Below are 25,628 nucleotides of genomic sequence, written 5' to 3'. Positions count from 1 at the left end.
ACAGGAATGTTAACAAATTTTCATAGACAACAACAACCACAAAATCATTCTGTTTTGTGACGTTTTAGGCTTACCGCGTAGGAATGTGCAACGTCTTTACCAATCAGAGCGAACATATGAGATACAACATTGGTAGTTAATCCGTCTGAAGCCATCAGAGTGTGAGTTTTACCTGTAAGTGTGAAATTTTACATTGCAAAAGGCCATCAATCTTTCTTGATGAAAAACGAATCAATTGTATAAACGGCTTCATCGCGATTTCACGCTGTTCTTTATGGAAGCTCCTAAAAACTTTCTGATTGGTGGTCACACAGAAACGGCGAGGCCAGAGCGTTGGCTCATTGTTGGCTCATCGTCTCTCCAATTTTCATGAAGGATTAAAGTCCATTAGTTCTCAAACCGAGTATTTTTTTGCAATGTTCTCAATTTTCTAAAACTGCAGCTCAGACAATGGGCTTCGTTTGTACAGTCACGCTTCTGTCTCATTGTAACTAGAAGATTAAAGACCCTTGGGAATTGAAAGCTCTGGGATGGAAGAATTTTCCGTAAATACCTGCTCCAGTTTGTCCGTACGCCATCAAAATTCCATTTAGGCCGGTCATGGAGGCTTCCACCAGAGGCTTACCGACAACCTGATACACCTAAGAGAACAACAGAGCAAGTATTTAGACACACATATATAACCTAAACTTGTATTTGTCAATTAGTCATGCGTGATGGTGTGTTGTGCATCAAAGAACAAATAAACAATTTTTCAAGATTCCAATAGTTGTTTGAAAACAGTAAAGGGCGTGATTTTGTGAATGAAATATGTTATTTCAGGCCAGGCTTAAATAGATTTTGTCTAAAATATGGAATTAATCCATTTTAAACATACCTCATCATTTCCAGCATCTGGTGGTAATACTTGGTCAAATTGAAAAATTCTCTCTCTCTTACCATCCACCACATGAATCTTTTTGATAAAAGAAACTAGATTTAACAAAAATCACATCGATACAGAAAAAAAACGAGGACACAAATTTGAAGTCTTTCATAGATACTCTTTTTCTTATATATATATATATATATATATATATATATATATATATATTTTAATCTTAACTGGGTGAGAAATGGAGGACAGTATATATCACAACAGCCAAGCTCTGAGTGCCATTCAGTACTCGCCAGTAGCCTTCTATCATATTCACAGTTTCACTTGATTAGTTTCATACATTAGGTATCGTTTAAATTGACACCTGAGTCAGGTCTTCATACTCCGCGGTAACTGCTCCCTTTCCATCTAAGCTTCTGACGTCACTTTCAACCAAAGGACGAATCCTGACATAAACTTGAACCCTGCCTGTTGTTTCTTCTTCAGATACGTCTGAACCTTGATCAAAAATTTAACCATTCATTGCTATGACATACCTTCCATTCATTGTTCAAGCATATTCTTTAAACACTACTGCCAATGAGAGCCTAAGAGTGACAGGTATGCAATTTCTCCTAATCACTGAATCATACACCGAGATCACGAGAATGAAGGAAATGATCGCGAACTAAAAAGCTCCTGATTCCTGATAAGCAAATTATCTTTGTCAGTAACGTAGGAAAATGTAAAGAGAACAGTGTGGAGAATATACATACTGATGTTAAGATGTAAAGGGTTGATGACGTCATTGTTACTAAGGTTAAGTTGCTCTGCGTGATGGTTTCCGTTTAGGTTGAGCATAAAAATAGGGTACTCAAAGTGGAATTGTCATTCAAAAGATAAGCGGAGGCTTAAAACTGGCCGTTATCTTTGCTATCGGGTTGAATAATCATTTCACCTTGTAGAGAAGTAAAATTCTTTTGAAAACAAGGCTACCCGCATCTTAAATGACCTTTGCTGTCTAGCCTTTTTAAGCATAAGACATGTTTACAAGAATTATATAACTCATTCATCACTAAAAACGGTAACTTAAGATCTCCTAAGCAGGAAATTCATGGTGAGAAAAAAAAACCGTTTGCTAAGTTTGGAAAGTTAATAACTTTGCTCGGAACTCTTGATGGTAAATTACATACTAATCATATTTGAGCCATTCAGACATATTTTCGGTATTTAAGGTTTGGTTTCTTTGAGCCCTCCTGCATTCACCTTTTTTGCCTTTAATTTTTTTCCTTTTTGCAGTTATCATTTCTCAGTCGCCTATTAACTCACCAAGAAGTCTCCGATTACGTAATACTTTCATCGAACATGACTAAGGCCAAGGACATGAAAATGATAGGAATGTCTCGCGCGCTGACAGGTACAGTTTAGAAGACGAAGGATGGAAACTTCGAGAATTTCAAACTAATTATCTCATTAACTCTTATATAAATTGTTTTTGATCAACGCTGTCCGCTGTCAAGAAGGTAATATGGGGATATGTCGAAAAAACTTCATTTTCTGTTTTGCTTGAATATCTGTTCGTTTGGTGTTTGTTTGTTTATTCATTTCATTTCTTGCATGAAGCTTCCACCTGATACTAAATCTTCCAAAAGAAAGGAAATTATATCGAGGGATTTTTAAAGATGAACCTGATCATTACAAATTCAAGATTGATTTTTTTTAGGAGCAGTAAACTTGACCTTATAAGGAAGTCCGGCTGAAAGGAAGGAAATGACTAAGGGACTTGTATCTTTTACAGCAGCATAAAACTCATTTCAGTGAATTTTTGGTATTTATAAGGATTAGATAACAGATAGGAAGACAATGTCTATCTGATAAACCTCTTTATCACTCACTGTATAAACAAAAATCACCTGAAATCTTACATCTGCTTATCACGGCTACTAAAACTGGCCTCTGTCGTTATAAAAAAGCCGCCATTATTCCTTAACCGTCTCCAATGGTGATGTATGTTCGTAATACAATGATGCCTTCAACATGAAAAGCAATATTTCATGTTTTGAGGCATTTTTGGGAAAATTCTTATTAACAGAACTTCTTGCATGTCCGAAGCGCCAATATGTTTTTTATTAGTACTAAAGGCAACCTCTTGTCAGGATAAATTTTCAAAGTATTTTAAAATTGTTCCTATTCACTTCAAATGTTGGGCTTCCGTTACAGAAAATGAAAAGAATTCAAGAAAAGATTGCCTACAATTGCTTTATACAATGTGTCAAGGACTCACGAAAGTGCCATCTCCATTATAATTGAATACCAGATTTCAAACTGGGAGAGGAATGTTAGACTTGGTGATGTTAAACTTAATATGCTATAAAAGTTTTGTATTTTAAAAGGGTTTAAACCTAAACAAACAATTTCCAGCCTCCTGTAGATCGTTGTTGTTTACTCTGAATTTTGTCGCTTAATCAGTAATATTATATATAATACGGCTTACAAACAGTAATTATCCCAAATAAAGAAACAATCGTTTTACCGAAAAGGTCCCAAAAAAAACGTCGAAGCTTTTAAATAAGCTAACCCACCTTGAGAATACTGCCGTCTCATCTTAAAGGGCTTTCAGTTAATTCCACCTATTCTCTCGTTACGTATCATTATCTATTTCTGCCACGAACACAACAGTCTGCAGTAAATTCCCTTCCAGCTTCTTGAAGATGTTCCTACTGTACGACAGTCATGTGAACTCAGAAACATAAGAGGTATACAAAAAAATCCCGAGGAAGAGTGAATGGTGACACTAGGATCAGCTGGATTATATGTGATCTTTGCTTCGGCGGAGGAAATTAAATACCGTATTAAATCCCATTGGCCAATAAACGCAGGTTATCGAGGACCTCATGTCACCTATACTACTCGACATTCAGTGCTAAAGAGGAGTGTGCAGACAGGTTTTGAATTTCAATCAGTTGACAACTGGCTGCAATGGGAGCCCCAACTGGCCCATTTTATTTGATATTAATCTCAGCGGGCAAATTAGCTTTGAATGAGTTGCCAGTAATCGAATCCCTGTGTTTGCGCAAAGAAATGTGGGTTCGCCACGGGGAAAACCTTGCGACTCAGTAGAAAGAAATGTATGGCGAAAGGTTGTTTCGACGTCCACAAAAACGATTTACAGAGAGATAATCGTTCTTTCGCTGTTGTTTATCAGAAATGGATTTAGGTAATGTTGATATAAGGAAAGCGTAAGTTTTTGTTCGAAGAACCTCGAAATATGTTGTAAAATCTACAGAAATTGAAAACATTTCTCCACGCGCGAGTTGTGAAACTGACATCGCTTGATAGTCTCGAAATTCTGAGATATTAGCTATGAAACGCCAAGAAATAAATCAATAAAGCCTTTTCAGCTTTTTTGACGTGTGTTAAGTCCACCCCTAGCTTTTTTCTTGGCTTGGTAATACTAAAGAGCTACAACAGCTACCTCGAGGTACTAGGAGATTGAAATGACGAGAAATGGTGAGCTTGAGTATTAATATTACCGTCAGATACATTTAAGTGATTAAACACCTACATTGCCTCTCTGTTGTGATCGCTGAGAATGAACCAGCGTTGATATTCTACTCAAAACTGAGCCCATCCTTCTGCGATGATAAGGAACAAATGGGTTGCTCAAGGAGCAATGCACAACTGAATATAGATCCACAGTTTCAGCCGGGGTTCTCCTGATCTTGATTTTACTGACCAGATCCTCCAAGGAGTTCAAGGAGAAAAGTGGCCGCTCAAAAACCTTTGGATCATTTTCAAACAAACTATCACTTGACCTAGGGATTTCCTCGTGTTTTCCCTCGCTTATTTCATCTTTCCAAAGAGCAACAGTTCGATACAAACAATTTCCATCTCCGCTGACAACGACTTCTCTCCTTAGAGTAGGTATAATTTCAGACGTCGTAATTTGTTTATTTAATTCGTTAACAAGAATAAAAATAATCTGTATCTACATAAATACAACTGAAAAGACTTAAATGAGCTATTTCCTAGCGATTTATGGCTAATTTTGTAAATGTCGAGACCATTACGCGATGACGATTTAACATTAAACCTTACGCAGGGAGAGACGTTCATCGGTGTATTTTGTAACAGATTTCGTGGAAATACAAGCAAAAACTTACACTTCTCTCGAATCAACATTATCTTTAGCCATTTATGATAAAACCTCGGCGAAAAAGCGTTGATCTCTCTCCAAAATTTATTTTTTGGACGTCGAAATAACCTTTCGCTATGTATTTTGTTTGCAATGTTTGCAATGCTGCGATCTCAGAAATCTTTGCGCAAGGATCCGATTACTGGCCACTCATTCATTCCGCCTCGATAAACATATAATAGTTCCAGGCTGGACTAGTTCCCAAGGCGAAGCGGCATGCTAGTAACGTCACTCAGTGACGTCAGTACTGAAGTAGAATCCCTCATGGTACGCGTTTTTTTTTGGCTACACTTGAGGTAAATGCGGTTGGATATTGTTATTGGTTATTATATTGTTGTTTTTTTGCTTTTAACATGCCGTAACGAGACGAAATCAACGTCCAATGAAGTCCTTTTAAAACGAAAATGAGAGTACAACGAGGCCATTATCTAACTTCTTGCAAATCAGAAGTTCACTGAATAGGGGACAACATATGCAACCTTAAAAATTACGCTAATATCCTTATACGGGAACAAGGCAGAATAGATTATATGGGTTAATATTGCCTGTGCGCTCACTAGACCATCACATAGAATTCACTGTAGAAATACGTCTGTTCAGTAATAGATCATAGGTGATGTCAAATATATTGGTAAGAGCAAAGAAGTGACTTGATCGAGGCGCGATTGAGAGTGGTACTGGTCAATAGTCTTACTACCCTTTGACGTCTTCTCTGAATAGATGCACGGCAACACATCGCATGGCTTAATATTAAATCTATTATGACTTTAACTTCATAACTCGCACTGATGAAACTGGAAATTTGATAAAAGGGATGATAAAGTTATCTTCTGTTTATATTAGTAATAATTGTTTTTTGTTAAAAGAATAAGAGAAATGGTGAGTTTTGAGCTCGGTAAAGAAAAAAAAGGTGTTTTTCGTCTCGTCACGAGCGTGCGACAGAGAAAATATTTTTAGTCCTCAAGAGGCATCCGAAGGTCTGAGGTTTGATGCCTCGTGGGGACTCAGAATTTTTTCTTTGTCCCACGCCTGTGACGAGACGAAAATATCGTACTCTATTTTTTTTGGTATATTTTTAATTTAGTTGGAGATTGAGCCTTTTTGAAGTCATAATAAACTTTATTCAAGTGTCCATACACTTAAACTATATGAGCTAATTGGGGTAAGTGAGAAGATGTGGGCTTTGCAATGGATAAAAGGCTATTTTCGTGAGCGTGGGACGATGACAAAATAAGCATCTATAGCTACATGCAAATAAAGCGATAACTAGATACGATGTTCACCTCTGATATTCTTTCAAGTCTATTTTTCCGCTGTTTAAGATATTATAACTTTCATTATAAATAGAGTTACGTTCAGAAAATAATCTCCGAGCCACGTACGTCTGGAAGGGCCTGGGTACTATTCACCGATTAGATCTAGATTATGAGCCCAAGATTTCTATCGCGTGAATCGCGTAACAGTTCAATTAGGACAAAGCCCTCGACAATTATCACGCGATTGAAATCGAGAGGAAATACATGTAATTTCATTTTTTAGTTTATATCTACTTAACAACAAGTCAAGTGCATGTTTGTCTTCGTTTACTTCATTATACCGCAGGCTGAGGCCAATTGCTCTTCTGTCTATCGACTGTAAATTGATTGCGAGTAGCTAGCGAAGCCAATCAGACCACAATATTGGACATATAATTTCCATGTTGCCATGCTTCTGTTCGGTAAGAGATCACAGATGACGTCAAATATGGTGAGAACAAAAATTGTCAAAGGTGTCATCTTCTTTGTGTGTGGCCTCCATTGGATCATAAGAAAGAACGAATGGAAATGTGTCTATTTTTGAACATGGAATCGGCTTGTTGTAATGTCATGTGAGAAAAATGGCCCGGATGAGTGATATTGTTTGTCATTCTTTTGAATACTCGAGCAGCATTCGTCGGTTTTGTACCGCAGCTTGTATATGGGAAAGCACCGATTGCAGCCATCTTACGTAACAGTTTCCTAATAAATGAATGCACGCTTGCACCTACTGATTTTAACGAAAAGAAAAAGAAAAAGGATCTAAATATCATTATCTTCCCAATAGATCAGTATATCTGGACTGAACTTTGGGAGCGTGAGAATATCAAGACTTGTATATAACGGCAGTCCTCCTTATATTAAAAACACTTCTGTCCATCCCCTCCCTTCTTCATGTGTTTGTAATGTAGGTCACTCGTCTTTCCTGGAACTAGAGGAAATGACTTAAGTCCGATCAAGATACAACGAAGAGCTCGCGCCCTGACATTGAATGCGGAAACACACAATCTAGGGATAGTTTGTTATCACGAAAATCATTAAGAGAGTTTAAAGATGCACAGAGGAAGCCTTTTGTGAACTTTGTAGCCGTTAAAAAAACTCTATTGTCCGATTAGAGGCGTTACGCCGAAGGATTCCGAAAGGTAACCAAGCTTTTCTTTTCGGTAGGTGAGACCTCACTTTGGTTTCTTTCCGGAATAATATCTGAATTAGAAAGCGCAATACTTTAATTCTATATTGTTTTAGGCGTTTATTTATTTACAGGTACACAATCAGAGGCTCAGTAAAATCAAATTGATGCATATAACCTCTCGCTAGGTGCGTGACTTTTCAATCTTAATTTGCTGGCGATTTTTGCACACGAAATCGGTTTTGTTGTGATGTCATGTGAGGGAAATGGCCCGTTTGAGTGATATTGTTTGTCATTCTTTTGAACATTCGAGCAGCATTCGTCGGTTTTGTACCACAGCTTGTATATGGGAAAGCACCGATTGTAACCATCTTACGCAAGAATTTACAGGCTTCTCTATTTACACTTGTGACATCATGTAAGGTTAATGCTAAAACGCGTCTTTGACGCCCAATGAATGGTGCTGTGTTTATTGTAACTTCAAAATTTGTTGTATCGACAAAGAAAACTCCAGCTTTTATCGCAATCGATGTATTTTATCGTAAATGTCTGTCCATATCCAAACAAAACAGTAACAATTTAAACTGAGTTCATATCAAATGTATGTATCAAGCCTTCATGTGTAACTGTCAACTTGAGCCGGGGTTTTGCGGTTGACGTACACAGAGTGCTCATGCATGATTGCGGGAAGGATGAATTATACTGTATTCCCAGCCGTAGGCTTTGGCAGCAACAAAGCTTGGAAGATTGACGACTCTAAGTAAAATTTCAGCTGTTCTCATCGTGCTCACTGAATAGGACGATGTAATGACCTGCAGCGGAACTGGGTCAGGACATTAGAAAGGGTTTCTTGGGTGGATGGAAAGGCAGGTCTAGGCCAGTTGATCAAGTGAATGAACAAAAACATAAGCTGCACAAATCACTACAGAGATGTATTAATTATAATCCAAACAAAGTTAATTGATGATGCTGAAAGTGTGTAATCACAATTTTTGTCGGAGATAAACAGATCATTGTTTAATAGGTGATGAATCAGATGATGAACTCTTGACTTAAAAAATGTTATCTTGAAATAATTCTAGATTATCTCTTTAGAGTACTTTTCAATAGAGTGTTTAAATAACACTAAAATCAGTTGAAAGTAATCAAAATTGCATGTGTGAGAGAAGAAAAAATTCATGATAAGCAAATCAGAACTTCAAGTTAAAAGAGGTAAACTCTCTGAAGTGCTGGAAAACATGAATCAACAGATCATAATAGTTTAACTTTTGAATTGGGTTTAAGTTCAGATAGTAATGCAAGTGTTCTGAGCAAATTAGAAAATAAAGTTAGGAAAAACAAGATGATCTAGGGTGGCTTGATTTTCACGCTCAGTTGAAAATTATTCTATTTGCAAGGAAGTTTCTAAGTTGTAGGGAGGAGAATCACAGCCTGTGTTATCAATTGAACAGGGTGGCCAGGTGAATTGTGGACCTTAACTATTCTTGGGAATTTTTTAATGGGTCAAGGGTGCAGATACTTTTTTCCTTGTTCAATTTCCAGTTTAGATCAATCTTTATTAACTTTTTTTCCATAGATACTCATACAAGATGATAGTATAATATTGAAATAGAGTAATGGCCACTTCTCCAAGCCGCATGAGTACAACACTTCCTGCTAACACCAGTACATCCCTTGCTGAAGATGGAAGGAAATGGTCGTCTTTAGACGCACATCAACAAGGACCTGAACCTTTCCAATCCATACCTGCTCAAGAACTACTCAAAGACAGCTGTAGCAAATGTGGGTGGATAAGAAAAGAGGGAGGAAGTGTAAAATCCTGTGAGTCTTATCATCTTGTGTCATGTGTAATTTGTACAGAATTAATTTTGGTGACTTCTTACTGTGCATCTGTCTGTATGAAGCCGTTCTCTCTATATGACATGTTGTCTAGAACTTCAGGTTTCTTGAAAGCTACGGTTCCTAATGAGTAACCCTTCCTCTCTTTTTTCTTTGAACAAAATTGCCAAAATTAAAGTGCACAGTAAAACAATGGTAATTTTTTTACCTATGGTTATAGCATTGTATCAATGTGTATTGTTTGTTCTCTCACACAATTCTACCTTTCTATTGGATACTATCACACTTATTGGTGTGCTTCTCTTTGCCACTGCACATAATGTAAAGTATTGCAGTCCCTTTGTTGTCGGATCAGGTAATGTATGCAAGGATCATGAAGTGGAGGTTAAGTTCTATATTACATCCCATGTACAGTTTGAAAGGCAGCTAGCCCACTTGTAGCTTGAAAGTAATTTGTTGTTTTTGTGTTTTTTAATAGGGCGTGACAGATATATCATCTTGCACAAAGGCTGCATGTATTATTACAATACTCCAGATGCTAAAACTACAGCTGGTAAATTTTCTCTCAGTGGATACAGGTATGTTTTAATGAAAGACAAACTTTTCAGTCAGGAGCTCAATATTAATGTGCACTTCCCACTAAGGTAATAGAATATAAGCAGAAAAATTTGCAATAGTGGTGTAAACTTTTGAAACACCCTGTGACCTTGACAACCTCATGCACAGAAAGTCTTGGAAGTATATGTTTCCTACCTACTGTAGGAAAATAAGTCAAGCTCCAGAAAAATTTTGGATTTCCAAAAATCAATTTTGTTTATTCATAAATGTGGTGGCTTTAGTTTGAAATTTTTATCCACATTTCATTTTAGATTGTCCCCAGCACCAGAGAAAACTTCCAAATTTCAATGGACTTTTAAATTAGTTCATTTACAACCAGAAAAAAGGACTTACTACTTTGCTGCATATTCTGAACAAGAAATGAATGTAAGTACAAAGTAAAAGTAAGTATCAAGAACTTGTTTAGTTGGTGATCATTTCCTTTATTCTCATTACCTTAACTTCTTATTTAAGGGTGATACTGTCAGGAGAATTTATGAGTCAATCATGCCAGTGGATTAATGGGTTAACAAGCGATTCAGTTAAACATCCTCACATTTTTCTTCTTAGACAACACCTTGCTAGTGTTGCGTGTAGAGTCTTTTATCCTTTGGTTTCATGTGATCTACAAATAATTATTCTCCTTGTTAGCCCCTTTGGAAATGTTTAGAGAACAGTATGGAGAATATGCATACTGATGGAGTGTAAGGGTTAAAACCTTACCGTTACTTTTGGTTGGTGCCATGTTAATGTTTGTGTATCCAGATATTCAACTGAATTTGAAAAGTACTCTCCCTAAAAATTAATCAGAAAATAAAGCAAGACACTTGTAATGCAAACTACATGTACCCAAGGAGACTTTGTTAGCGGTGAATCCTGTCTTTGCCATGCCCATAAATAAATAAATTGTGTTTTAATTTGGAAAATGAGTTCAAGAGTTGGAGCAGTGGAAAGTCTAGGGAGTGGCTGCTAGTCCTCCCCCATATTTTGGTAATTGCACCCCAAACCTTAGAGTCCCTAGCCAAGAAATGAAGTTTAAAAAAAAAAAAAAAATTTACATTTGATTCTGAAAGTTCTCCTCCCATTAGCCATAATCCTTAAAGTACGTTGTATGCATTCACCAAAAGCTGGTGTCTGCCACCTTTACAACAGTTTCTTATAACAGGTAGAAAAAGTTTTTATAGCTGTTCAATTCTTTTTGGTAGGAATGGATGAACAGTATAGTAAGTGATATGAGAGAATACTGTGGGACAGGAAGACAAAGCATGTGAGTGTCTTGAATTGAATTGATTTGATAAATGTAGTTTGTTGTTGGTATTTATTTATAAACAGTTTTATTAAAAAAAGACAGCCAAAGTATAAATATATTTTAAACTTATTGTGCAGGTTTATTGTTCACAAGTGATAATGATGTCCAGTATTATTTTGTTAAAAGGCTATAAGAAATTATTTTCTGAATAGATTTTGTCAAATTAAGACTTGGTTCTTTTAATAAGTGGGTTCAAATGAAGCTCTTATAGTGTATTTCTTTTTATTTTGTTCTTGTAGCATAGAGCCAAATGATAATGCAGAGCTGGAGTACTGCTACCCTGAAGTAGAACCTAAATTTGACCTGGAACAATTAGCAACAATGTTTGGAAAACCTCAAACACAACCAGCATTAGAACCAATGTACTGTCCACCCCCTGAAATGGGTTCTCCACAAGTGCAAAGAAAACCCCTGCCTCCTCAGAGACCTGCATTTCCTTCACCTAAGCCACTTCGAGGAGGGTTCAGCTACACTGGCATCCCAACTCCTGTGCCAGGCCAAGGAGGTGCTTCATTAGGGGCAGTCAGACAATCTCCTGGAAGGACAAGTCCTGATTTTCCCCGCAAGTTAAGTGATCCTCCTGCTCTACCGGCAAGAAAGGGAAAACCATTAGCACCGCCCAAACCACTTCCTCGGCCACCTCCTCTGACGCGGCACACCACTGAACCTATCATGAGGTACCCATCGTTGCCCTGTAGAGGTACTGTACACTGTCTGAACTTATGCATAGTAATGCATTATGTGTCTTTTATTATCTCAATTCATTCAATCTTTTCAGTCAGTTGCAACCACCCTAACCACATCTTCTTTCTCAGGGAAGGTATGAATCATGCTGTCAATGCAAGGGTAGTTGTTCATTTAGAATGGTTATGACTACTGACTTAGCTTTTATCATGCCATGGGTGAGGGTCACTACAACCAAATGGAACTGTCCTGAACTTTTTAACCTTATTTATTTTTGATTAAACCTTTAACTCCAGTGAGTGACAAAGACAGAATTTCTCCTTATAATATCAAATGATACAATTCCAAGCAGACAAGTAACAAGAATAAAGAAAAATATTGATTAGTGGATTATTAGTTGATCCAATACCAAATTCTCCCAACTAACATCATAAGAATTGCAAGGGAACAGTAGGGAGAAAAACTAATCAGAGGTTGGGAGTTAAAGGGTTAAAATGTTGTTAGGTTCTTAAGATTAATTTTGCATTTCTTAGGAGATTATCAAAATCAAATTTTTTAGATAACTCTGTCACTAATATTGTGGTAAATGATTTCATTTTGTTTAGACCAAGAAGAAGAAGAAGAAGAAGAAGGGGAAGGTTATTTGGACATAGTTCCAGACACAAATCCTGAAGATGTCAATGAAAAGCAACCCGCCCTGTCAAGGTCTGTCCAGTAAGAGGAATCTTGAGCTAATATCATTCTCTATCAATGGAGTGTAATTTGTGTGTTTGATCATAACAGAGGCTCACTATATCATGGAGCTTTTTGTGCTGAGAAGCCACAGTTTTCTTCACATAGCTCTTTTTGTTAGCAAGAGGCTCATGTTTAGTATTATTGGGACCTCTCACCATGAAGACACATTAAATCATTGAGTAACAGTCACTTGCATCCATTTGCTTGTACATGAACCTCTCAAAAGTCTATTTTAGTGTTAACTTGATATTTAGTAGGACAAGGGGGACCCTTATTGCTCCAGGTTTTGCATCAGTCAATTAACAGGCATGTAGAAAAGAAAAAAGCAAAAATGAGAGGAATTTTGGAGAAGGAAGGAAGAGATTCCCATGACTCTATTTTTATTTCACTCTAATTTTTTACTGAAATGCTTGGATACTTGTACTCATACCACTCTGGGGCAAATATCACCTCTGACTGGAAAGAAACCCTCCAGATACATATACATGTATGAAAATTTCAACACCTTATTATGATTGTTAAATTGAGAAGTTTTATATATACCATGACTTTTGTCAGAGCTGACAGTCCAGCTCAGTTGGTTTGAAAATAAGGCAGCTCTTTTGAATGAGTGTCCAATATTTTTTGTACAAACTCATCAAGATAAACAGATACATGTACCCATTTTCACTGGTCAAGAAGTTCTAATGAATAACAAATTTCTCTTTTTGTATGGACTAGTATGACGATTCAGTTTTGACTCGGGGCCCTAAATGCTTCCTACAGTGCAATTTCAGATCAATTTTTGACAACAGAAAAACTTGAAAAATTTTGCCTTTCTTAACCTGTAGTAAAGTTACACAATTTACAGTTTCATTTAGTGAGTTTTTGGTTCTTTCTTGTTCATAAATTGTTAATTACAATTGTAATTCAGAAAAAAATGGGCTTACCTTGTGAACAGTTGGTTAATATTTGGTACTAGTTGTTGAAGGATAACATTAACTATGAATAAAGGGGGTAAGTTTCTAAAGAAACTGTGGTGCTGCGTCGGTGTGGGAGTATATCGAGGTAGTTTGGTATTAACAGAGTTAATAATGTAAATTGGCCACCGTAAAGAGTTTCAAAGCTCTTTATGGTATCAACCCAGTTGATAATACCAAATTACCCTGTAACATTAACTGTGCCCCTTTTCAATCTTATCGTTGTTTACTCTGTTGGCTTTAGGGGATATCCAGATGGACGAAGCATCCGTCGGCATCATAATGAGGTGAATATAAAACCATTTATTTTGTATGATTTTTAGACCTTGGTTGTGACCGTACGGCAGGATTTTATTTGTTTTCTTGTACAAACTGGTTGAACGTCAGTAATATTACAAAGCTTAAGTGTTGAATACTTTGTCGTCTTCAAAATGCTGAAAGTACTGTACAATCCATCAACTCGGGAGCCAATAGTTAAAGTAGCCTTTCCCAGCCCTCCCCCCCTCCTCAGCACAGTGCGCAAGACTGTGGGTGGGAGAGGTACTGTGAGGTAGTATTTTTTTTCCCTAAGAGCTTAACGAGGCCAGGGCTAATGCTAATTAACTCGGGGCTTTATTTTTTATCTGAAGTCCTCCAGGCTTAGCTTCTCTCAATCCAAATAACTTTGAAATATTTTAAAGTACTACCGCCACCCCACCCACCCCTCTCCCCAATATGAAGTTGTCTTTCTGATGCATGGTATCATGTCGATAGAATAGTCACCGACATGTGATTTTGTGATTCACTATAGTTTCACGTGTACACAAGGTTATGTAATACTTATAACATAGCGCGCGTGCTTGTCCTTTATAAGTCCTATTGAGCTGCTATGAACAAATCTTTATTTACGCACGCCCGTGAGTAAATAAGATGACGTGAGCATTTTTTTTTACTTGGCTTCAGAGTTTCCTTCCTTTTAAGCTGCCGTGCAGGTTTCCTTCTCTTTGAAATATGGAAGAAACCAGCGAAGATCCGCCCAATTTTTCTATCGGCATCGACCATTTAGGTCCTGATCCAACAAGCAACAGAAATAAAGCCGAAAAAAACTTGCAAGTTGCACGTTTCGCAAATTTGTCTTGATAACTCATAAGATGAGTCTTAGACTTTTAAAACATTTTTTAGGGACACGTGAGTTCATTTGGCTTTGATTTTCTCCATTTTCCCCGTAAATTTTGAGTTTTTCTCAAACAATTATCAGTTAACTGGCTCAAATTTTCTCGCTCAAACCAAAGTATAAAATGTGGCATGTTTTTGACCAGCCAGTGGGGACGTTTGTTTACTTTTTTTTGTGCGTTATGAGAATTTTGCACTCTATCACAATAAAAGGCTTCTTCGCTCAGATCCTTGTTTTCGCTCTGTTATAAAAGAATTTGCTCATGCTTTTTAGCTCTGCGTATATCGAGTTATGGATGAACTTGGGAAGTTTGGAGAGCACTCAAAAAGCTAGAGTTTCTCTCGACTGCGCCTTGAGCCACTCTTACGCATTTTTCGTGCTCTCCAAACTTCCCGCGTGCATCCATAATTCGATATACGCACGCTAAGCATGAACAAATTCTTAAATAACGATGGGTTTCTTAACTCTTTTACTTTCAAGATCTCGTTAGTAAGTTTCCTTACTGTCTGCAATACAGTTCTCATTTTTTTGAGTTTGGAGAATTTTGTATTGGATCAGCTAACAATCCCCTGATTGATATTTTTCTTCATTCTCATCACTCGTCTGTTTGATATTTCATTGATATTGTAAGGAGAAATTTTGTATTGGTCACTAATGGGACTGAGTTAAGGGGTTATGCAACTCTCTTCACTTTATTGTTGCAGATAGTTCTTCCTTCATCGGCTGTAAAACTCGACGTGGACAAGATGCAAGTTGGGGCGTTAGTATATTACTTTTGTCCTAATAACGAGGTTGTCTCAAGGAAGCTAGTGAAAACACTCGTAATTAAAACTAATAAGTACCCATCTATTGTTTATGTTATCGACATTTACGTGCGTATGCAGGGTTTTGATATTACCTACCATGAGTAGAAGCTTTTAGGTCTCAAAATAAAATTTGACTCTGTTATTTCTTTGTCCACTTTTATTGTCTGTTTTCTTCTGCAACCGATCAATATGAATTAGTTTTATTGGTTATGCAATGAAATGTGCCTCAGGCAAAACAATAAAGGAATCCCGATAAGGCGAACTCCTTCATCGCGAAGTACATTTTAAAAGCAATAGGTTCATGTATCTGTTCAGGAGTGGAGGGTAGGGGTTTCAAGGTTTTATATGGTGTTACTGTATTTGTGTTTTAACACGTATTTATTTCTGACTTATTTTCTTGTAGTCTCTTGGAAAATAAACTCGGAGTCTACATACTGCGTAGAAGTCAGAACGCACAGTCAGAGCGGGTAAACCCAACTTCAGAGAATGATTTTTACTCATAGTAACAAAACTCGTGTACTTCAGAGTTTGAAAATCGTAGATTGTTGACCTCGACTTTTCATGTTTCGTATATGGTAATGTGACTGTCAACTGTATAAGTAACAGTTACAAACGAGCAGGCAGTTGGAGCGTAGTCGAATGTGCTACAGATTGAGTTTATGGGGAAATTAAATATATAAGTACAGTCTAGCAAAACCATACATCAATAAAACAGTTCAGTCTCTCCAATCTTGTTCAAACCAAAAACTCCACGATATAATCTTTCATCGCCTTTTCAGCATATTACTTTTCATACTTTACAGAGCAGTATTTTCAAGATCGAGGAAAATTTGTTCTTTTTTTTATTTACTTCTTAATTTTTCCTTCAATTTCATGCAGGCTCTGTCCGTGTGGACTGGAGATCGAGTACGACATTACATGGTGTTTCAGGATGAAGTATGTGGTTCATTCTTCGTCTAATAAGTTTTATTTAGTTTGTTTCCTTGTAAATTCTTAATCGTATGGCAGTTTGGATGTACAATTCACAGTGACCCCCTCACCTCTTTGTGTGGTATTTATTTTGCAGAAAGGCTACGCCCTTGATCCTGATGGCGTGCGATGCAAAACAATTGAGAAGCTAATAAAACACTTTTACGACTTCACTTTACCAAGATGTGACGTGAAACTTACAGCGCCATATAAATAGATTTGAATGGACTAAAGGCTGACATACAAAAAAAGGATCATGGAGTAACTAATCAGAGTCAGCCAAATCTTTCATCTGTAAAATTCATCACGATAATTGTTGGTGTTGCTAATGAATCTTGTTGGGTGTTATCAAACGGGTGATATTTTGTCTAGGTTGGACTATAATTTTATACAAAAATTATTGCAAATTCAGTATTAAACGATTCGAGGCTTTGAACAATAACCCCGAACTGTGGGATGTATTCCTCAAAGCCTTATTATGTTGTCGATTCCTTTACATTGCATTTTAAAATGAAATATTTGGGCAATTTGCAACTTGTTGAATCGTCTTTTGTAATTTTGTTGATTTTTGAGGCAGAATACGTCCTCAACATACTCTACATTAAGATAGGGCCTCATACTCCCAAAGAAGAGTAGGGATTGAAGAGAAGTATTTTCCCTGTGGTGATGCTTGGAAAAATTTTGTCTTCACGAAATGAAAACGCCCAGTTTTCTTTTTAATGCCAGATCTTCTTACTATTGAGGTATTGAACGTATAGAATTTTTACAATTTATGATCGTTTGTTGTTTTGCATGGACGGTTTATGCTACTCAGCGCAGGTGTATGATTTTAACTTTATGTTTTGAAGTTAGAGAAATGTGGAAGAAGGATTATGATGTTCATAGAATCTTAGAAAGGGGAAGAAAGATCTGCTGACAATTTTTGAAAAAAGTTTATATAAATGCAAAACAAGGGACTTTGATGTCGAGAGATTTTATATTAGTGTGTGGGCCGGTCCCACTTTTTCTGCATAGGAAACGCCATTGGCAATTTGGAACCAATATGCAGTGCATGGTGTTAGAAATAAGACTTTATGGCCATATTTTACCATGTTCTCGTTAACATCTTGCTCATTATGTGGATAGAATGAAAGTAATTTTTATTGTATTTCTTTTTAAACTAAAAACTGTACAGTATACAGCGATTAAATGAATTTTGCATTGATGCATACGGATGGTTGATACCAACTGTTGATTTACCATGAAACAATTTTCCTTAAAGTTTAACTGCGCCAACTTTTGGGATCATTTACTGGAGCCAATAAAATCTCACATCGCCTATTTTTGATCATTTATTTTCTGTCTTCATAACGTGTTCGATGATCATTCTCCCAAAACTGTTTTCAGAATATGAATTCGTAACTAATATATAATTACTTTTTGTAATCAGAGGAATGTGTGGTAAGTTATTGTATATTTTGAGAATCAGCCTACTTTAAATCTTTTTTGAAACATTGAAATAAAGCTATATTTTCCATTTGACATCTCCTCCGTGTCCCTCTGTTACTTGTGCTGTGGGCTGATATGCATGTCTGGTGAATGCATTCTCATTCATAATCGCATATTCGGATATGACGGAAAAATTAAGAGTAAAAAGTGTAAAAAACTGACCATGCGGTGTTATTTTTGATTAGTTTTCTCGAAAGACCTGTGGTTAATGGGAGAGTATACGACCGTGAGCTTTACTTTTTACTGTTGTGATATCAAAGTGAAGTTAAGGAAGAATGTTAAACACTCGGCAAAAGCCGGTGAGGAAAAACAAAATGAAGGGCACACAAATGACTAAAGAATAATTATTCTATGAAATCATAATGCTAAGATCAAAAGCTACTGAGCTGGAGCCTCAGAGTCACTCGTCAGATGAGCGAGGGAGGCTGTATCGCGACAAAGATTCCTAACGGAAGAAAGGAAAGATTTCGATCAGTTTTCAAAAAAGTAAACAAACGATTCATGACTAGAACATTCAGTTTTTTTCTCCCACTTAATTTGTCATTAGAACTGCTACGTCTCGTAGAAAAGCCTTCGCTGAAACCCTTATGCGCCTGTTACTACTAAACTAGTTTGGTGAGCTCTGCTTTATTTTTTTTTCAAGAATAAAATCTAAAAAATTATATTTACGATGACTTCATTTCCATCTATTAATGTAGGTGGTACAAAAGTACGTATCCATGCTAACAAAGACGACAAGAACTACAAAGTTCCCTTGCCAAATAATGTATAATGCTGAGCTTTCCTTCTGGCTATCCCCTTGGAGAATGTTGAGGAATTAAAAATGTAGAGAGAGGTTCCCTTGATTCAGAGACGTATTTTCTTTAAATGAAATCGTAGATTTTGCGTCATTATCGATGTACAGTAATAATTAACGGAGATTCAATGTGAATTTTTTCTCTCATCGTTATTTTCAAATCCATCCTTGCCGTTTTGTCATAAAAACAGAAATGTACTCTTCCATGATTAGTTGTGGTGCGGACTGTTCTGCTATGTCAGTCTATGGGCTAATCAAAGCGCCAACTGACGCGTCAATGGAATTAGGATATCAGCTCCTGGAGGTGGACACAATGCTACTTTCAATAGTCACACAGAAAACGTATTGATACAAGGGCGAAAGAAAAGCCTTTGACTTGAACTAGCAACCCCTGACTTCCCCTCTTCCTTAAGTCCCAAATTTATATCTGGTTCCACTCCTTTTCGTGTAACTTTGGTGGATTTATTACCAGTCCCCCACTTTGATAGAGTCGGCTATTAATGATTCATAAGCATCTCTGATCAAGGAGGCTTGTTTAGTGACTGAAAACATTTTCTGCGGAAAATCGATAGAAGGAATGGCTTGGATAAATTTTTTATGTTTGTGATTCAATTCTTGTGGAATCACGAAGTCGGAAGAGTACACAGAAAACAATGGAGGTAGGAATATTCGATGTGTTAGTAGAAGATATTTTCTACCATTTGTGAATCATTACTTTTCAATGTCGAACTCTTAGTCAAAACCGTTTGAGTATCCATTCGATCGAGAAATTACCAGTGAATGTTGCTAAACGAAGCTTTTACCACAATATGCAACCGGGCTTCGTTAACTATTTGTGTGCCTTACCGCGTTGCTATCGAATCCGTTCCTGAACCGAACACGCAGTTGTGAAAGCGGAAGAGTACACAGCAAACAATGGAGGTGGAGTGTTTCAGTACATAATAATATCTATCACTTGTGAATCATTTCTCTTCGCTGTCGAATTCTTAGTCAAAACCATTCGCGTAGCCTTTCGATCGAGAAATTACCAGTGAATGTTGCTTATTTGCCTTACCGCTTTGCTTTCGAATCTGTGCCTGAACCGAAGACGCAATTGTGAAAGCGGCGCAGAGCAAACAATGGAGATGGGAATATTCAGTCGATAATATTTTCTACCACTTGTGAATCATAACTCTTCAGTGTTGAATTATTAGTCAAAACCGTTTGGGTATCTATTCGATCGAATGGATACGCAACAGCCGGGCTTCGTTAACTCTTTGTTTGCCTTTCCGCGTTGCTATCGAATCTGTGCCCAAGAGAACCTGACTAGAACTCATTCGGGATTAATTCACTGTGAAAAAGTGATGGCCGAAGCCGAATTTCTAATTCGAAATTTCTTGGCTTGATATCTAATTTAAGGAATTGTAGCAGGGCCCGTGTCATTTGGATCTGACCTAGATAATGCTTAAAAAACCGATCATGTTAGATTCCGATTTCTCTCGTTCGCATTTGCGAGGGTTAGTTTTTGCTGAGACCTCTCGAAAGTTAGGCGACATTCAGAAACCACTTAAAGAATTGTTTCTTGCCAAGAATTTATAATCTCTTGTTCTTGCTTAATGTACGTAAATCCAGTTGAGGATGCACGCAGGAAGTTTGAAGAGCACGAGAGCAACTTTAGCTTTCTGGTTGCTCTCCAAACTTCCAAATTGCATCCCGATAACTCGATATGCGCATTGCTAAAAGCAGGAACCAATTCTGTTATAACACAGCGCACACAAGTTGCGCTTGAAAAAAGAGTTTTAATATTATCGTGTCGGGTTTACCAGGTAATCGTGATCTGCCCGAAAACTATGACTAAAAGACAAAGGTAAAAAGGAACCAACTGCACCAGACGCGTAGCAGATTAAAGGGTTACTGACGGATAAAAGGTAACTTTTTCGGAATACTATCCAAAGGCCTCAGGTAACACATTGAAACGAATACAAGGTACTTCGAACGCCTCTTTGATCCTCTTTTCGCTCGGAAAACTGTCCTAAATGTAGCTGCGTGAGTCATCCGCCATAAATACTTCGAATTTTCCGATTCATGTGACCTGATCATTCTACGTTTTTACATTGGTGAGGGCTAACTCTGTCTGCGTTTACTTTGTTATAAACATCACTACACAGCGCTTTTTCTTACCTTGAAAACCTTTTGTTTTTCCGTTCATATTATAAATGTCAATGTGGCTAAGAGTGGTTCAGTTTTGTAAAACTTTAGCGCGAAAACTAATAAATATTTTTTAAAGTTCAGGTCGTAATTTGAGAAACATTACGTGCTTGTTATTCCCATCGAACGATTGTGTCGCTGACTCGGTTCCTTTTTTTTAACCAAGATACTGCCTTTTATACTGTGGGTGCTAGGCAGACTCATGACACTGTACATGGTTTCCTCCCTCAGGTTGCCGGCTTGTTTTATTTACGATAAACGAGCGTGAGTAATTTACTGTTCACTCAACTGACAGTGATACACTTTATAAACTAGTAACCTTACAGACAAGATTTATTTCATCATGTTTCCGGTCGCAATTGGAAAAAACGCTGGAGTGTGGGGCTAATAACAATGTGTTTCTTGTAACTTCGGTTCACAGCATGTTTCTGTTATTATTTACTTCCACTGGAAGTCTAACTTGGGCACGCGAATGTGCCATATATGCTGTTCAGTGTTATTTGTAATCATCCCTAAAGAAGTCTTAGCTAGAAACGAAACGCGTCGGAAAAATAAACAAATAGTTACATCAGCAAGAAGCCTTCATTTGTGCGGCTGACTAGTCTCCCTTAAAAAAGATAAAGATGGATAAAACTTGTACATTTCCGGAACATGGAAGAAGAGTTTTCTTTTTCTTTCCCCGCTGGGTACCAGCTGCACAGCGAGGACGAAGTTGTTACTTTCAGGTCTGAACATGACGCTTTTCACTGCCTTTGATACGTGTGACGTATCACATCACGTGAACTGGATCGCACGTTTTCAAAATGGCCGCCAATCAAGGGTCAAAAAATATTTGGAAAAATTTGGTTTTGCACAATATATCGTTTATTTGTTCATTTAAGATTCTTTAACCGAAGAGGAATGTATAGGGACAAAAAAGAAAAGAAGAAAAGTTTGCCGTCAGTTACCCTTTAAGCATGCTTGAATAGTTGTTTACTAGACTTCACGGTCAGAACACTGCCTAGGTTTATGATGCAGATTCTAAAATTGCACAATTTTAGAATTAAAATCTGCTGTTGAACAAGTTTGAAACAATTTACTAGCAGAAAATTGCGAATTTCTGAAATTGTATGATTTAAACCAAAGTCTTCCATTGAACAACACTTTTGGAACATACGTCACAAAGGAATAAAGGGGTAAGTTTCTAAAGAAACTGTGGTGCTGCGTCGGTGGGAGAGTAAAGCAGGTAATTTAGTGTTAACAACTGGGTTGAAAACGTAAATTAGCCACCGTAAAGAGTAAAAAAGCTGACGTTTCGAGCGTTAGCCCTTCGTCAGAGCGATTACGTCACAAAGCCTTACTTGAAGTCAAAAAGATTACTTTGTTCATTTCCAGCCATAACTCGCGTAGCGTGTGGGAATGAACTCAAAAGATAATTCCGTCACTGAAAGAACTACATTCCCAATTTTTCGAAATAAGTATTTTTTAGCATATTTACTTTGATTTTGAGCTCCCAAAGATCTGTCTCAATCGGGATGGAAGGGAAAAACAATGTTAAAAGGTCTTAAGAGAGGATGTCACCATCCATCGAACAATTTGAAATATTTTGGCGAGTCGCCCAAAATTCGTTTTCACTCCTATTTTTATATTTTATAGCCCAATATGTCCTAATAATTGTGGTGTAGTTTTTTTGGTGAAAATATTTTAGTTTTCGAGAAATTATTTTTTTAGTTCGACCGCTCAAATATGCAAATTTTCACCGTGAATATTACCCGAGTTGTGTGACCTCATGTAACGATTGTACTCGACCTGCAGTATTCATGTCAAGATAATCCTTTGTTTTCTCATCTAAACTTTATCCCCTGTCATTGTTGAAGCTTGAAAAGGAATGTTTCTTTTTTGGTGAATATCTTTGTCCGACATACTTTTCCCATGTCGAAAAGTAGCATCAAAACAAAGACAGTTTTAACAATGACCGATATGACAGAATCTACTGAGCTTCAAGCTTTTAAAAGGTAAAAGGATGGTTATAAAGTTACTATAAAAATTTCCTTGCGTATTTGTATTGTTCTATCCTGAGACGAACTCAAAGTCCGGCAAAATATACTTGCTAGCGACTATGAAATAAACATGCTGTGCCTACTTGTCGCCACCGTTTACTGTCATAAATTATTACAATTTATAAAAAAAACTAACGCAACACTCTTACCTTGTTTATTTATGAATTTATAAGCTGTTTCAATCATTATATTACGTCCGGGTATTACTTTTTGACTGGAGCCCAGGTTTTGCGTTTTGTTTTACCCTCCCCCATTTATATCATAAGCTAGTCACGCAATAATTGATACCAACTCAAATGGATTTTTACCCTGTATAAAGATTTTGTGAATGTTGAATTGAAAATGGAAGAATATGTGCTTTTTGTGGTCACAAATCGTTGTTTCAGTGGCAGCGAAGCAGTTAAACGGCGTTGTTGCTTCAACGCTATTGAAATAATTTATAGTATTCAAACAGGCGAGCAAAGCGTGATGCTCTGGGAATAAAAAGTTTTAAAGGCCTTTTACATGATACCGGAATGAGTTTTGTTCAAGAACGAGTTCATACCGGTTGCCGTATGATACCAGAGTAAAAATTATTCGAAGGAGTCATTTCTGAATGAGTTTATTGAGGTTTTCATTTCAAAACGAAACACTCATTCTGGACGTCCTTTTGTACCTGTATAATTTGAGCGTTGTACGACACCCACATCTGTATGACTCCTCTTCAGGAGCGAGGGAAGCATAGAAAAAGACAGAGAAGGAGACAAATACTTTTTTTACAGGCTTAATTATCTTGCATGTAAACGTGTATGAAATTAATTTCGTTCTGGAACGAAACTCATATTGGAATTATGTAAAAGGTACCTTAATTAGGGACGGATCATTAGATTTTTGAGTGGAGGCAAATCACATTTGTTGTTTTTAGGTGCTGACCTTAGGGGAGGGGGGAAGGGGAAGGCGAAGGCGATCGGATATGGGTGTAGATGCTTGTCGAATATTTTAGGATGCAAAATCAGCGATCTGGTACCTTCTACAGTATCTCAAACTTTTGTGCACTACCAGAGACCTAGCTGGTACGTTTTAGGGTGTTTTTCGCTCAATAAGATACCTGAAATGAGCATTTTAATGATCTGACTCGAGCTTCTAGAGCACATCTATAAAGGAATTTTTAGTTTTGGGATTTTTCAATTTTTTGTATTTGAATTGGTACTTTTTAGGGTTAGACATCAATTGATGTCACTCCCACTCCCTATAATTTTATAGGGATGGGGTCGTTTTGGGAAATTCCCGGCGAACACCCCCGCCCTTTTATGTAAAGGGTCCCTCGGGAGGGTGCTGATACGTGCAGATTTAATTGAGATTTACCAAGGACAAATTTTGATGTAATTTTTGGTGAAGAGAAACAAGTTTTGTCAGCGTCTAGTAGCTAGTGCGGAAGGGTCCATTACCACCGCACTTTGGTCTTCTCGATAACTAAATCCACAAGTTCCATCAACGATTTAACTGAACAGCAAATCTCCTTGTTAGCGTGTGAGATGAGACGCTTATACAACAGATCAATTAGCTAAATCAGTATGTAGCTTGTCAATCAAATTGACTTTTGTAATTATTCTTTGGCTACGTTCCCTCGGGAAGATCCTGATTAGGATTTGTGATCCAAGACCACACAGATCTCGGTGCATCAAAGGAACGGAGCTTTAGTTTATCAGATCAGTTACCATGACTGCAGGCGCGAAATTGTAGAGCGCGTTAGCGGAATCGCGCGCTAAATTTAAAAACGAAAACAAGATGGCCGTCGCGGATAGAGCAGCTGTTGTTTCATTAATAGAGGAACTTTCCGATAATTCAATACTACAAGAAGCGAGAAGTTGTGAAGATGAAGAATTTCTATTGTTTCTTTTGATAAGGGAGAGGCAGAGCCATGTCCGCTTTGAGAATTATTTCGAACGTATTACCCCACTCTACATTGTTTCAGATTTTTAATGTCATTTTCGTATGTCAAGAACTACAGTTAGCTGTTTGGAACGCCTGTTAGCAACTTGCTTAGGTCTGCCTCATGGACAAAGGAATGGAAGCAGACTTACCATATGGATACGGATACTTGGGAACCCTGGATGCCTGCGATCAGTGGCCGATCGATTTGACTGTACAAAATCGATTTTATTTCATGTTTATCGCAGAATTTGTGGAGCGATTGCAAACAATCTTTCGGTCAATATATGAAGTACCTGCTTGTTTGAAATTGAGTACCGTTGGGCAAAATGATTAATTTCGGATCCTTGGCCCAAAGGAACGCGTTGGATCAATGATCCAATGATCCTTCTTTAGATCGCGCAGATCAGTGATCCAATGAATCCTTGTCCAGAGTGGATTTGATAGATCCCTGATCTGAAAATGGATTTGCTCGAAAGGAACGCCACAGATGAGAAACCCTGATCCAGATTCTCCCAAAGGAACGCACCCTTTGACTTCCGCCGGCAAAAGAATCATTGATAGATCTGGACATTTTAGTTTCCTGAATGCAGAATTCCTAAAAGGTTTTTCTAGATATCATGCAAAGAGGAAAAAAAACCCATCTCTTGGTATCTCGGCGGTTGATTCATCTTTGAATTT

At 37.3% G+C, this 25,628-nt stretch overlaps 3 protein-coding genes and 1 long non-coding RNA gene across 29 annotated transcripts in view; 3 read left to right on the top strand and 1 right to left on the bottom strand.

The window, feature by feature from the left end:
• Positions 1 to 3,673, bottom strand: part of LOC113674084 (uncharacterized) — a 31,402-nt gene extending 27,729 nt beyond the window's left edge. For both annotated transcript variants that reach the window (XM_027190554.2, XM_089198370.1), the window contains exons 1-5: positions 3,439 to 3,673; positions 1,242 to 1,375; positions 878 to 955; positions 554 to 641; positions 75 to 172 (exon numbers count right to left, since the gene is read on the bottom strand). In XM_027190554.2, the coding sequence (XP_027046355.2) occupies positions 75 to 172; positions 554 to 641; positions 878 to 955; positions 1,242 to 1,375; positions 3,439 to 3,460 (420 nt within the window). In that variant the 5' untranslated portion in view covers positions 3,461 to 3,673. The remainder of the gene's footprint in view (positions 1 to 74; positions 173 to 553; positions 642 to 877; positions 956 to 1,241; positions 1,376 to 3,438) is intronic.
• On the top strand, positions 1,368 to 3,192 carry LOC149050831 (uncharacterized). Its single transcript, XR_016184441.1, has 3 exons — positions 1,368 to 1,477; positions 2,156 to 2,273; positions 3,077 to 3,192. It is a non-coding gene; the product is annotated as an uncharacterized LOC149050831 (long non-coding RNA).
• A 3,591-nt stretch (positions 3,674 to 7,264) lies between the features above and the next one.
• Positions 7,265 to 18,047, top strand: LOC113674086 (SH3 domain-binding protein 2). Of its 22 annotated transcripts, none has more exons than XM_089198391.1 (13): positions 7,273 to 7,509; positions 7,610 to 7,663; positions 9,052 to 9,296; positions 9,793 to 9,892; positions 10,184 to 10,298; positions 11,117 to 11,178; positions 11,460 to 11,920; positions 12,510 to 12,609; positions 13,843 to 13,885; positions 15,456 to 15,511; positions 15,961 to 16,024; positions 16,437 to 16,493; positions 16,624 to 18,047. In XM_089198391.1, the coding sequence occupies exons 3-13, from the start codon at positions 9,092 to 9,094 to the stop codon at positions 16,741 to 16,743; spliced, it is 1,383 nt and encodes a 460-aa protein (XP_089054517.1). In that variant the 5' UTR covers positions 7,273 to 7,509; positions 7,610 to 7,663; positions 9,052 to 9,091; the 3' UTR covers positions 16,744 to 18,047. The 22 variants fall into 22 exon arrangements, with proteins under 22 accessions (XP_027046362.2, XP_089054517.1, XP_089054512.1 ...); XM_089198386.1 differs by having other exon boundaries at positions 12,510 to 12,618; XM_089198394.1 differs by having other exon boundaries at positions 7,280 to 7,488.
• Positions 18,048 to 19,326: 1,279 nt separating this feature from the next.
• Positions 19,327 to 25,628, top strand: part of LOC149050830 (uncharacterized) — a 28,309-nt gene continuing 22,007 nt past the window's right edge. For all 4 annotated transcript variants that reach the window (XM_089198375.1, XM_089198374.1, XM_089198376.1 and 1 more), the window contains exon 1: positions 19,327 to 19,469. In XM_089198375.1, coding sequence (XP_089054501.1) covers positions 19,464 to 19,469 — 6 coding nt within the window. In that variant the 5' untranslated portion in view covers positions 19,327 to 19,463. The remainder of the gene's footprint in view (positions 19,470 to 25,628) is intronic.

Source organism: Pocillopora damicornis, chromosome 2, assembly GCF_964200805.1.
Source record: "Pocillopora damicornis chromosome 2, jaPocDami1.2, whole genome shotgun sequence".
Taxonomy (NCBI): Eukaryota; Metazoa; Cnidaria; class Anthozoa; order Scleractinia; family Pocilloporidae; genus Pocillopora; species Pocillopora damicornis.
Note: the sequence above shows the minus strand (reverse complement) of the source record. Positions and strands in the feature narration are given on the sequence as shown.